This window comes from Mustela lutreola, chromosome 5 (genome assembly GCF_030435805.1).
Source record: "Mustela lutreola isolate mMusLut2 chromosome 5, mMusLut2.pri, whole genome shotgun sequence".
NCBI lineage: Eukaryota > Metazoa > Chordata > Mammalia > Carnivora > Mustelidae > Mustela > Mustela lutreola.
In genome coordinates, this window is record NC_081294.1 from 85,354,580 (window position 1) to 85,368,019 (window position 13,440).

A 13,440-nucleotide genomic window follows, 5' to 3' on the forward strand; every position below is an offset into this window, starting at 1 on the left:
TCATTAACTTTTATGTTGTCAGTCTTATAATTATTGACTAACAGAGCAACCTACCAAGTTGGTGAAGACTAGATATTCATTTCATATCTAGGTAGATATTCATTTCATGAATTCAATAGGAAGACTAGGGCAGAAGAAAAAAAGGGAAAGGCAATCATGTAATATTTGGCTAAGAAGGAAGACCCAATCTCAATAGCCATGGCTCCCAAATTCTGACCTGATTAATGAAAGTGAAGAGGGTTTTTTATGATGAAGTCAGTAATGCCACCTCAGTATATAGTTCTGTACAAGTGTTTAAAGTTCTTGGAGAAACCAAAAATTTATTTCTTGGATCACCTTCTGCTTCAAAGTATATGTCCAAACACCCACAATTGGGGGTACAGTTTCTATTAGAGGTCAAGAAGATTTACAAGGATAGATTCAAGAATGGCAGGTTAGTATGTCAGCAGACCTGCTTGTCCCCTTCACCAGTCATATGATCTTGGGCAAGTCACTAGACTACTTTTAGATTTGCTCAGTCATAAGTTGAGGTCAGACTGAACAAAGAGTTCCTTCCAGCTTCACCAGTCAAGGGCCATGCTTAACAAGGTGTCTTCAGTGATCAGGAATGGAATCAGTACTGATCTGAATTGTTTTTGAAGAAATAGAAGCCCTCAAATAAGCCTATCTGTCTTTTGCGATTTTGCCCCCAAGAGTGTAGAAGCAGTTTGAATTCTGAGCCTCTCAGCAAAATTTTGTTCAGGGCAAACTCTCCAAGTGTTGCTCCCAGAACACTCTTGCCCTGGGACAAGTGCCACAGGGCTGCTTCAGTGTTTTGTGTGCTCATGTTAGGGTATGAGTAGAAGTGTATACGCTAGCCCTATGCAGGCTGTGTAGACTCCCCACTGTCCGACGCTAATAATGCTGCCCTGGGGACCAACCAGGACTATCCTGGTGAATGCAGTTGAGATGTCCATCCTGCCCAAAGTCACTTGTTCTCCAAAGCCATATAAAGTGGGTTTTCAGTTACAGATCTCCAATCCTGGTTGCTCTTTTCAACCTACGGTATCTACTATAGTCAATGCTTGATTCTCTCCCCTTGTCCTTTGGGTATGCAGAAAAGGCTGGTGGGGATTTGAAAGTGTGTCAAGTGGGTGTCCATTCAAGGTTCCGTAACGATGAGGCTGTCTGTGCTAAAAGAGGGTGTGGAGCTATTTGCTGATGTCCTGCTACCCATAACTCCAATGTCTTATGTGAATTCCACCAGGTACACACATACAGAGGGGGAAAATGTAGCTTTCGTGAACTGAGCAGATCTTCCCTGTCTTGGCATCAAAAAGCCTGAGACACAGACTCCTATCTAAATTGAGGAGTATAACAGAAAACAGCTGGCACCCCATCAAGGGTATTCAGTGGCCATTATGACAAAGGGACAAAATCAAATGCATTTAATTGTGATAATGCATAGGCTTGAAGTTTGGCTTATTGGGAAGGTGGGAAGGAGTACTTCATTCTAACTCCCAGTCTTCATCTCATGGCACATATAGCCATGGTGTTGGAGACTGGAATAAATATGAATTTTCCTGAGATGTATCCTGAAAGTCAGACTTCATTTTTTAAAATACTTACTAATTAATATCCATAGTATGTATAGAGGTAGCTATATACAGTTCCTAGTAATTATGGAATAGATAGCATATACCCAGTGGCTGACAACCATCACATCTCTGGAAGAGGGGTCCCAATTTGCAGCACTTGCCAGTTTCCATGGTTTAAATGCTCCCACGTGGCCAACTTCCATCTACCAATGGCTTAATAACTAGCATGCCAAATTTCTGAAAATTTAACAATCATTTCTCACAACCCACTATCAGTGGGCTCTAGGACACCAAAATTCTTAAAAATCAGACTTGTTAGGTTATCATAAGGATCTCCTAAGAGATGTATCTAGAGCAAAAACTTATTATATATTATTTATTTTTATTATGTACTATTTATGTAGGCTATATGAATATGTGGAAATACAGTTACTGAAATATGAAAAGCTTTTAACAATATGCTAATGACAGTAAAATCTAATGACTTCACTGGATCTTCTTTAGGTAACCTCAAGTAGGAAAATACTACAGTAAAAAAAAAATGTAAACAAGGCCTCAGAAGGAAAAAAAAACCTGTTTTTTTGTGTGTTTCAACACGTTTACTGTTTCAGAAGACTACCTTGAACAAGGTAAAAAGTCTTGAGTGATCCCTATACAAAATATTATGTCCTTTGTGGTGTTCCTTTGAAAGAAAAATGGTATATTTAGGTGGAGACAATATGTGGACACTATGTCCGTGTTTATTCCTTACCTGGATTTCATCTTTCCCACAGAATAATAAAATTCTAATAACTGTCATGCCTAGAAACTAACACCCCATACTGTTCCCCACTCTTCTCTTCCTCCCCTTTGCTGAACTGCTAACACTTGGGGGGAATGAAGAGTAGCTTTGATGTCCCAAGTATGGATCCCTCTCTTTCCCTCGTATTCCTATGAAAACATTCTTCTTTTGAATTTACATAGTCATTCTCCTCCTTACCCACGGATCTCCTTAATTTCTCTTTATTGTGTTCCAGTCTTTCCCTTCTTTCTCATCATCTCAATAATATGGAATGGAAGAACAGCTTTAAATATGTATTGATCATTGAGTATGAATGTTGGCATTTTATGTCTTGTTCTTTAGTTAAAAAAAATTAAAACACAAAGGCCAAGCCTTCTTAATTTAGTAGGTTTTATTTTTATCAACAGGTCAAAGACTTTCCATAAAAAAGAACACACTGAAATTTAACCTTTTAAGAAAAAAGAAAATGAAAATAATATTTATGTAGAAAGGATCCTTTAAAAATGCTGAAACTAAAATGATAATGGGCAACAATGAAAAGAGAATAGATGTGAAAGTAGCAAAATGCATAAAGAATCCAATTATAGGCATCTATCTCCCATGATTTACATGTTTAAACTTAAAATAAGAATTAAAATTGTAATTATAATTGTAATTTATAATCCAGTAGAGTAGATTGTAATATAGGTCTTTTTTTTTTAATATTTTATTTACTTATTTGACAGAGATCACAAGTAGGCAGAGAGAGAGGAGGAAGCAGGCTCCCCGCTGAGCAGAGAGCCAGATGCGGGGCTCGATCCCAGGACCCTGGGATCATGACCTGAGCTGAAAGTAGAGGCTTTAGCCCACTGAGCCACCCAGGCGCCCCTGTAATATATTTCTTACATCTCACTTAGAATATGACTAATTGACCAGACCACCTAAGTCAGTTCCATGAACTTGCTGCATATGTCCACATGAGGACACATATGTCACTGTCTGGGACCCAGCACATACTTGACATTGTTGCATGAGCCAGTTGCATGGGCCCCCAAAGGAATCAGAAAATATTTAAAAGCATATTATACAGTCAATTCTTCCCGCTTCACAAGCTAAATTTCATGTACTACTCCAAATATTTTATGAGTCTGTGACTTCACAGAAGATGAAGTGAATAACTGAAGCAAATCCTACAACTATTAAACTCCATCCCCACCCCAAAACTTCCAATTTTCTTGGTACTTCAAGTGAAAATGTTGGAGTTGACTGACTCATCTTGAAAGTTACCCCAATTCTCCATTCAGCTGGTATATACACATGGTTTTAAAGACCTGCTCTGAGGTCGTATTAAGAAACTGATTATCGGGGCACCTGCGTGCCTCAGTGTGTTAAAGCCTCTGCCTTCGGCTCGGGTCACGATCCCAGGGTCGCAGGATTGAGCCCGCATCCAGTTCTCTGCTCAGGGGGGAGCCTGCTTCCTCCTCTCTCTCTCTCTCTCTCTGCCTGCCTCTCTGCCTACTTGTGATCTCTGTCTGTTAAATAAACAAAATCTTTAAAAAGAAAAAAAAAAAAAAAGAAACCGATTATGTAGAGAGAATACTAAAGATTCAGTTGAAAACTTGGGAAAACATTTTAGGCTTTCCATTTCAAACTGTCATTGTATTCTAAGTCTTATATTAAAAATATATACACCACATCACAAGTACTTTCATACTGTGTACCCAGACCTCCAAAAATATTACCTGGGAAATTTTTTTTAAAGATTTTTATTTATTTAGTTGAGAGAGAGACAGTGAGAGAGAGCATGAGAAGTGAGAAGGTCAGAGGGAGAAGCAGACTCCCCATGGAGCTGGGAGCCTGATGCGGGACTCGATCCCGGGACTCCGGGACCGTGACCTGAGCCGAAGGCAGTTGCCCAACCAACTGAGCCACCCAGGAGCCCCTTACCTGGGAAATTTTTAAAGAATTAATTGTATTGATTTCTTCATTATTTACAAAGCTTTCTACTGTATTATTATTGAGTAACGGAATAGCAATTATGAGTATTATGGTAACTAGTGTCCTGGTTCATAGCAAAAAGTATACACATACACGCATACACATACACTAATTACAGAATTAATTATATGCTGATGTCCATTGTATATGCAATAAGAGAGCAGTTGCATGTTAGCTGATGCCATTCATATATTCAACCAGCTAACAATACACTGCCAACCCATCACACACAGGTAACTAGTACAGCTTGTTAACGAGAAGGATTTATCCAGAAGCAAGTGGCAGGGTAGTTGTGGCTGCCGTACTGACCCAAAGCAGCCAGCTAACAACACACTGCCTACCTGACTCAGGTCACTCCTGCTTGTCATAGCCCATGACATCACTGAAGCTAATTTGCAACGTGAAACACTGGCACAATGGTAATCTTAAGAGTCCCATAAAAGAAAATTTATAAACAAAACTTGTTCCTCCAAAACAGTTATAAAATATAAAAACATTATTTTTAAATCATAAAAACTTAAAAAGGAAAACTCTCAGAATACTTGCATTTAGTTATTCTCAAGTAAATGTTTGGATATCAAACTATGGTACATGTGAAATAACCAAGTTATACTTAACTGTAGCTTTTCCAATTATTTCTATTTAACGACCTAAAGACCAGTTGTCTGTATTAAGCAGCAAAATATTTAGTAGGAGTCCTGGCAATACATAAGCTGGGCAAAAAAACAAAACTGCAGCTGTTTTAGAAGGGGAAAAATCAATATTAAAGTATTTAGGGAATGTAAGGACTTAAAACTGTCGTTCATCATCTCCCACTATAAATAACATTAGTCATTGCATTCTTTTTTCTTTTTTTCTTTTTTTTTTTTTTTAAAGATTTTATTTATTTACTTGAGAGAGAAACAGTGAGAGAGTGCATGAACGAGGAGAAGGTCAGAGAGAGAAGCAGACTCCCCATGGAGCTGGGAGTCCGATGCGGGACTCGATCCCAGGACTCCAGGATCATGACCTGAGCCGAAGGCAGTCGTCCAACCAACTGAGCCACCCAGGCGTCCCAGTCATTGCATTCTTAAAGAGCCATTTTGTGTTTGATTTATTGTAACACCACTGAAATACTGAAATTTTTAAATTATAAGAAAAATCTGTTAAAAAGGTTGATGGGTTTGAAACTAGAATCTATGAGGAAAGTCTAAAGGAATAAGAACAATTTGGGGTAGAGAGAAGGCAAGGTGAATGGTGATAGTGAGAGATTTAAAGCTTATGAGGGGGTGCCTGGGTGGCTCAGTGGGTTAAAGCCTCTGCCTTCGGCTCAGGTCATGATCCCAAGGCCCTGGGATCGAGCCCCACATCGGGCTCTCTGCTCAGAGGGGAGCCTGTTTCCACCCCCACCCCTCCCTCTGCCTTCCTCTCTGCCTACTTGTGATCTGTCAAATAAATAAAATATTTTTTAAAAATAAATAAAGCATATGAGGGCTGTTTATGTGGGGAAAAGAAGAAAAACTCACATGGACTTGTTTTATTTTTACGCTGATTACAAGAGAAGTTACAGGCCTTTGGCTTCAGACTTTCAAGGAGAAAAAGTACTATATTGGATCAACTTTAAATTGCTAAGGGAAGGACAGACCATCAATTAGGCCACTTCTCCGGTTATCCACAAGATGGCACCATTTCCCCTTTTTTGGGAGGCAAGCTTAACTGCAACAATGGCAAGTGCAACAAGCAACTGTTAAAATTAACAGCCAGCTAGCAATGCACTGCCTACCTGATACATTCATGCTTTCCTGTTGAGGCAAAAACTAGAAAGCACCAGCGGTATACAAATGATTACCACTTCCAGGGATCTTCAACATCTTACAGAAATAGGGGGCAGGGGAGTGTATAATTAGACTCTGTAGTTAGTGATATCTTAGGACATTGATTTTTTAAAATTTTCATATCTTCAGACCTCGCCGTACTTCCAACAAATATCTTCTTTAGGAAAAGTTATTTTGTTCAAGATCAGAATTAAAGGAACTAGAGCAAGCCCTAGATACTCACCTTGGAAGAACGTGGATTTCTCTTCTCTTTCAGGTCTTTGGCAAACACCCGCATGACATTCTCCTTCGAAAATACAGACAACATATAGAGAGAAAAATTATTTTTAAAAATCATAATGCTAGGCGTGGGATGTTTATACATCCTCAGCTTGTCCGGCTGCATTTACTTTTTTCTTTTGCAAGCAAGCACCTCCGGTATACAACTAAACTACAGATCGCAAAATGCAGGATCAGGGTTTAGAGTTTTATGCTACATCTTGGTCCTAAATAGGTATTATAAACAGTGCCTTCGACGAGAAGTCCCTGGGAAATAAAAAGACATCACTCACCCACAGCACCTCTTCTTCTGTCCGGACCCTCCGCGGGGCGGTGCGCTCCAGTTTCCACTCCATCTCCGCAGAACTTCCCCCTACATAGAGTTTGGCTTCCCCCGCCCGATCGGCTCTGGTTTCCCCCCCAGCTCTAAGTCGGTCTTGACGCCTAATCGTCAACCATCTAGAGTCTCACCACCCCCTCCTTCCCCCAGGGACCATCATTTTTCACCCTTAATTTTCATTTCCCCCATTCCTCCCACTGCTCCTAGACGGCATTCCCCAGAGTACCGTTTAAAAAGCCGGCTGGGCGGTAGCCGGAGCGGGAATCCCCCCCCGTCCCGCTTCTCATTGGCCAGCGCTGCGGTGACGTAAAAATGCGGAAGGGATTCCCCCGGCGCGCGGCGTTGCCCGCCTCCACCTCCCGGCTGGCCGCCCCGCGCCGCGGCCGCCTGCTCTTTGTCCGCAGACGCGCGCACAGAAGCGCCAAGCTTTGCCGCGAGCGGTGGCGGGCCTGATCTGGGCCAGGCGCCCAGGGCCGTCACACCAGCAGGAGAGGAGAGGGTTGGCGGGCGAAGAAGCGGGTTCTGTGAGTTCACGTTCTTTCCATTTTCAAGGTGGGGAAAAAAAAGGTTCGTTATAACGGGGCCTCCTCTGCATTGGTAATAATATTCACCGTTTGTGTAAACCACTGATCTTAGACGTGTTCCCCCAACGTGTTTATCAGCTCTCGCTCCATTTTTCAAATAGGCAGGAAAACGTGGCAAGATTTCTGTGCTCATGAGAAAGGGGAGCCATCACATTGGTTCAATAAGGTCTCTGCTGTTGCCATTTGGAAGGGGCCAGGTTCTCTCACTTGTGCTTCTCAGCTCTCTTCCCTAACGAGGTTGGTGAGCGAGATGAAGGCATAGGTGAAGGCTGGCGACAGGGAGCACCTCAGGAGGATTGCAGAGCCAGCAGGAAAGCTGAGCAGACTGGGGGCTAAATCAGGAAGGAGAGGATGATTTGGGGGGTTTAGGGAGGGGTTTCGAGGGAAATGACAAGGAGCCAGATGGGCTGTGCAGCCTCAGCAGCCCCACCTAAGCTGCCAAGGGAGGCTGGCTGTGCCATATGGCAGGAGGGGAAACTGGGGAACCTCTGACAGACTGGCAACCAGCTTCTCCCTTCCAGTAACCTCCTCCCTGCCTTCTCCCATTTGACACTGGATTCCTTTCCCTTTAATGCAACCTGTGGGTCTGGGCATTTTCCTGGAAAGGATTCAAAGACATCAGATACTCAAAAGGGTCAATGATTTAAAAATAAATAAATAAATTCACTCTCTTGTTTCCTTCTTACGGAAAGCAAGGAAAATTGACATCAAGGCTGAGACCCAATCTTGAACCAGTTTTCCGTCTGCAATGATAAAGGTTAGGGAAAGTGCTGCACAGGGTAACAATCAGATGAGATTTATCAAAATGCTTGGTAGTCAAATAACCCATGGACTGAAAGATCTGTAAGTTCACCCACAAGAATTTTACCTTCCTTATAGTCTATTCAACTTCCAGTAAATCTTTTCAGCAAACATTGAGGCTAAATAAAGTGAAATATTGGCTGAGAGTCAAATGTATTGTTAATTTAAAGAACAGTTTTGCAAATGCCAGCTAAAATTAGCAGCATATTGGAAATAATATGGGAGACTTTTTGTTCTACTGCTAAGTATCATTTTACATGTACCACTTATGAGAATGGGCATAAACACAGGAGTAATAAAAGCCAATTTATGATCTTGTAAACCCAGGTAAACTATGATTTTAGAATCCATCTCCTTACAAGTACTAAAAATAGTGAAATACTCTTTTAAAATTCATTTTATCTGTAATGCAATTTATAAATTCCATTTTAGCTGCTAGTTCCACAACATATCACACAGCCTCCAAATGCTTTTTCCCCCTAGGTTAAAACAGAAAAGTAAAAGCCAAGTATTTCCCTTTAAGAAGTTATTGTGCATTTAAATATCCATATTAAAATTTAACAGGAGTGATGGAAATAGAAAAATCACCATTGGCAAAGACCACAGTACTAACTGTGGCGGTTGAGAACCATGAATAGTAAAACTGGTGTACATATGATGAGGGGGTTGCCTCCTGTGATCCAATTTGAAAAGGAAAATTACAACTTTTCATTGGACAAATCTGGCAGCCTCCACCTCAACCAAGTAATTAGTTAACCTCACCATTAATGACACATTGACTTCCTGTGCCTCCTGGTAGGACACATTGGGAAGGGCACAACATAACTTCCGTGACATCCTTGCCAAATTAATTAACAATAGCATGCATTTAACAATGAGAAAATGCTAAACAAACCAAATGAAAGAATATTCACAAAATAAATGGCCAGTAGTACTCTTCAAAAGTGTCATCATGAAAAAGAAAAACAGAAATTATTACAGATCAGAAGTATCTATCTAAACATGACACATGCATTGTAAGATCTGGACTGAAACCTGGACCAAAGTGGGGAAACAGGCATTTGTTGGATGATTGCAGAAATTTGAGTAACATTTGTAGATTAGTTAACATAGGAGTAGTAATGCTTATTTCGTACTTATAATCATTGTGCTCTAGTTGTATTAAATGTTAACATATCAGGAAGCTATGTGAAGGACATGAAGGAATTATTTGTACCATTTTGGTAACATTTTTCTAAGTCAAATTATGTCAAAGTAAAACTTAGGAATGAGAAGCAATATGTGGTCATATGAATAGAAATGATAGAATGAATAGAAATTAGTACGGCATAAGTTTTTAGGAGAAAATAGAAATATCCTGTAAACATTTTATCTTAATTTTTATCAAATACAGTTTAGGAGTAATGCCTAATTCATCGGTTTATGTGTCTGTAATGTACCATCTTCAAGACGTTTGCTCTTTGTGAGTGCGTTTTGCAGATCTGTGATAAGAACGGGGCTGTGAAGAAGATTCCTCTGCGAAGGCCAAGGTCAATTCAAAGGATTTGGAATAAGAAGTTGAGGAGGAAAAGAGATGAAGCAGGGAGAAGGGAGAAGAGGCTAACGTGAAAACACTTTTCTTGACTCCTATCTTGCGGGTGCTTTGAGAGTCTGAGCAGTTCCCTACCGATGGGAAGCAAGAAGATATCCAAAGTTTGCCAAATGCAGATATTTTTTCAATTACATGATCACATTTTCCAAATAATAATGTTACATATCTCAAAAATACACAATGTACAAAGTCAGCTCCCTTCATCCACCCTCCCAGCTTACTCCTTTCCCCCTGAGCTGCTATCAGACAATTTCCAATGCATTTACATACATTTCTGTATGTAAATGAGATTTGGGCGCTGTGAACCTTCCAACGTAAATGCGATCTCACTACACTTAATCGTTTTGCAACTTGCTTTTTCTGATCCACCGCATTCAGTTGCAAACCGGAGAGCTTCCCCATCCCCAACTCCCCAACTGTCGGTTTTCATGCCCCCTAGCATCGCGGCTTCTCCGGGTGGGCTCGCGCCCCCACCTGGCGCGCTCCAGCCCGCCCCCGACTCGCGCCCCACCTCCCGCGCGGGCCAGACCCGCTCCGGCGCCCGCCTACTGGACAAAAGGGACCGTTGCTGGGCTCTGCAACCGCCCCTAGGGCACGTGCCGGCCAGGCAGGACTTGGGGGAGAGCGCCACTCCTGGCGGGATCAATACAGCTCCAGTCACGTGGGACAGGGGGAAGACCGGGTGCGGTGGGAGAGTCGGACGTTGGCCATGAAGTTTGGGGAAAGGAAGGGAAGGAGAGCATCGTGTTCTGGACTGATAATCTGTCTGAGCATGTCTCCCCACCACCACCACCCCCCAATATATATAGCTCAAAATACCGCTTGGGAAGGAAGGAATGACTCCCTTATAATACCAGCAGGGCTCGAAAGACAACTTGTGAAGGTTCTAGTGAGTAAAAGCCTCAATCAGAAGAATAAATACCACCTCACCTCTGGTTACATTGACTTATTACTTTAGGTACATGCATATTTTTCCGTTACTACCTCATTTCTAAATACAGGGTCTGTCCTTTAAAACGTGTATCTTTAAAATATATTCCTCCATCTATTTTTACCTAAGGTGAAGGGTAAAATTTGCCCAGCTTGGGCGCCTGGGTGGCTCAGTGGGTTGAGCCACTGCCTTCGGCTCAGGTCATGATCTCAGGGTCCTGGGATTGAGTCCATCGGGCTCTCTGCTCAGTGGGGAGCCTGCTTCCCTCTCTCTCTCTCTCTCTGCCTGCCTCTCCGTCTACTTGTGATTTTTCTGTGTCAAATAAATAAATAAAATCTTTTTAAAAAAATAAAAAATAAAATAAAATAAAATTTGCCCAGCTTAAAGCATGAAATCAGAAGATCACTTCACCTCCAACTACCTAGCTGCTTTAATGCATTTCCCCCTTCTGTTGCTGCTTAGGGTAGCTCTTGCATAGGCTGCTAAGGTATTTACCCCCACAATTTTATGGGATGAAAGGAAAATATCAACCTGATTTCAGTACAAATCTGTATAAAACCAGGGATGAAGTCAAGCATATGAACATGGTGCCGCCTCAAGAAATAAAGGCTCGTGAATGCGTGCAAATCCTTTTACTAGATCTCTTATCAGCACTTGAAGCACAACATAATCCAAAACAGAATTGAGATTTTCCTTATTCCTCTTCTCCCCAAACATGTTTTCCCCCCTTCAACCAGCCTGTTCCCAATATCCCCCACCTTCCCGGTGGAACAGAATTAAAGTCAGCCTTCTTTAACACTTCCCCTCCCCATAAACCCAAACCCAGATATCAAAGGCAGTCATTTTCACTTCAGCACTGATTGCATCTGCCTCTTCTGGATCTATTACAGTAACCTAATCGATAATTCCATATCAACTGAGTCCATTCCTTTAACATGTTTATTTGCACAGTGCAAGTTCCATGCACCCTGTAAAGCAGTGAAAATCCAGTGATAAAGCTGTAAAAAGCTATTACGCATTATCTTTAGCTAATTGCATTTCTGCCCTGCTCAAATCCCTGCAAGAATCTTTCCTACACAGAATTCAGTCCCAAACCTTCTAGGTCACATACAAGCCCTCTTCAGTTTAACTTCAGCCTTTCTTGCATCACCTGCCACAATACCAGTATCTTCTTCTGCCAGTATCTTCTGTTCCCCACAGTGTAGATGAAGGCCAGCACTCTCCTGCTTTCAGGCTACCTCGCTTTTTATTGTTTGCTTTTAAGGAATCTCTACACCCAGTAAGGGTCTCATGCTAAAACAACTGAGCCCCTAAGGCATCGTCCCTGCCCCCAGGCTACCCTACTCTTGAGGACTTTTTTTTCCTATCTTCTAACAACCTTATCCTTGAAATTTCAGTTCCTTGTTCCAAAACCCTTCTCAAATCTCCTGAATTCTTGTTTTTTTCTCTCCCTTGTGTTCCCATAGCATTTTGTTTGTATCTTTACTCAGCTGAATTCCAGCTTATATATTTGTGTGCAGTATATTGGAAGCTCCAGGAATACAAGGATCTTGTCTTTTTCATCTCTGTGTCCTCCAGAGAATGTCTCAGTGCTTTACGCATAGTTAAGCTTTATACATAGTTCATATTCAATGTCTGTTTGCTGAATTGATTTGTAGATGAGATTAGGCCCTTCCCCCCCCAATCATGGAATGAGGGTTATAGAGTCCGAAAATAAAGGCCTTAATGTGGCTATGCTTAGAAGGTGATAAACCCAAGTGTAAGAAAATCATGAGTAAAAGGGTGAAGTGGAAAGTGAAGGTGCATGGAGTAAGGTAGATCTGGGTCTTCCTAGGCCTGCCACTTGCTAATTGTGTGCCTTGAAGCGTGTTAGTTCATCCCTTTAAGTCTCAGGCTCCTTTCTGTAAAGTATGGTAATTAGTATCCTCTATACTGATTCATGATGAGGATCAAGAGAGATAATATAAGACCCCTGAAAGTATAAATTCTTTCCTTTGAGATGAAGTAATAACACTTAGATGGCTAATTTAAAAGAGTATTCAGATAATAAATATGTCTCTATAAAGCACTTGTCCAGAGGCTAGTATCCTTAGGTCCAGGGCCTACACACAGTAGGTGTCTGACACCGAGCAGGTGGTCAAGAAATATAAGTGAACAAATTCTAAACTCCAATCCCATTCTCTAAATAGTAATACACTAAATCAAGGGGAATCCATATGTCCACTCGAGTTTGAGGGTTATGTCACTAGAGAATATATATTTAAATGTGTTCCAATTTTGTGCTCACCAAGCAACAACTTTTTTTTTTTTTTTTTAAGATTTTATTTATTTGTCAGAGAGAGAGCTCACCAGGAGGCAGAGAGAGGCAGGCAGAGAGGAAAGCAGGCTCCCTGCTGAGCCCAATACAGGACTCAATCCCAGGACCCTGAGATCATGGCCTGAGCTGAAGGCAGTGGCTTAACGCACTGAGCCACTCCGGCGACGCAAGCAACCAACTTCTTGATTCATGACTTAAGCTTAAGTCCAGACAGTCTTACCCCTGAAATGAAAATGATCTTACTCTGGACAGTTACATATCTACGATTGTAAGTGAATGGAATTCTTGTTTATCCCCCTAGATGGGAGCTTGTACGTCAGTACCACATAATCGCTATGACTTGTGGGTGATTCTGGAGACGTGAACAAAGAGCTGTGGAATTCCACTCTGCCCTTCACTTACCCTGTGATTTTGGTCAGGTTACTCCTTACCATAAAAAGTCTGACTGCAAAATGAGGAGAGAGTAGCC

At 41.5% G+C, this 13,440-nt stretch overlaps 1 protein-coding gene across 3 annotated transcripts in view; it reads right to left on the reverse strand.

Annotated features, from left to right (window-relative positions):
- CDC20B (cell division cycle 20B) overlaps positions 1 to 6,790 on the reverse strand; it is a 45,958-nt gene extending 39,168 nt beyond the window's left edge. For all 3 annotated transcript variants that reach the window (XM_059174991.1, XM_059174990.1, XM_059174989.1), the window contains exons 1-2: positions 6,701 to 6,790; positions 6,373 to 6,435 (exon numbers count right to left, since the gene is read on the reverse strand). In XM_059174991.1, coding sequence (XP_059030974.1) covers positions 6,373 to 6,435; positions 6,701 to 6,763 — 126 coding nt within the window. In that variant the 5' untranslated portion in view covers positions 6,764 to 6,790. The remainder of the gene's footprint in view (positions 1 to 6,372; positions 6,436 to 6,700) is intronic.
- Between the last annotated feature and the right edge of the window lie 6,650 nt (positions 6,791 to 13,440).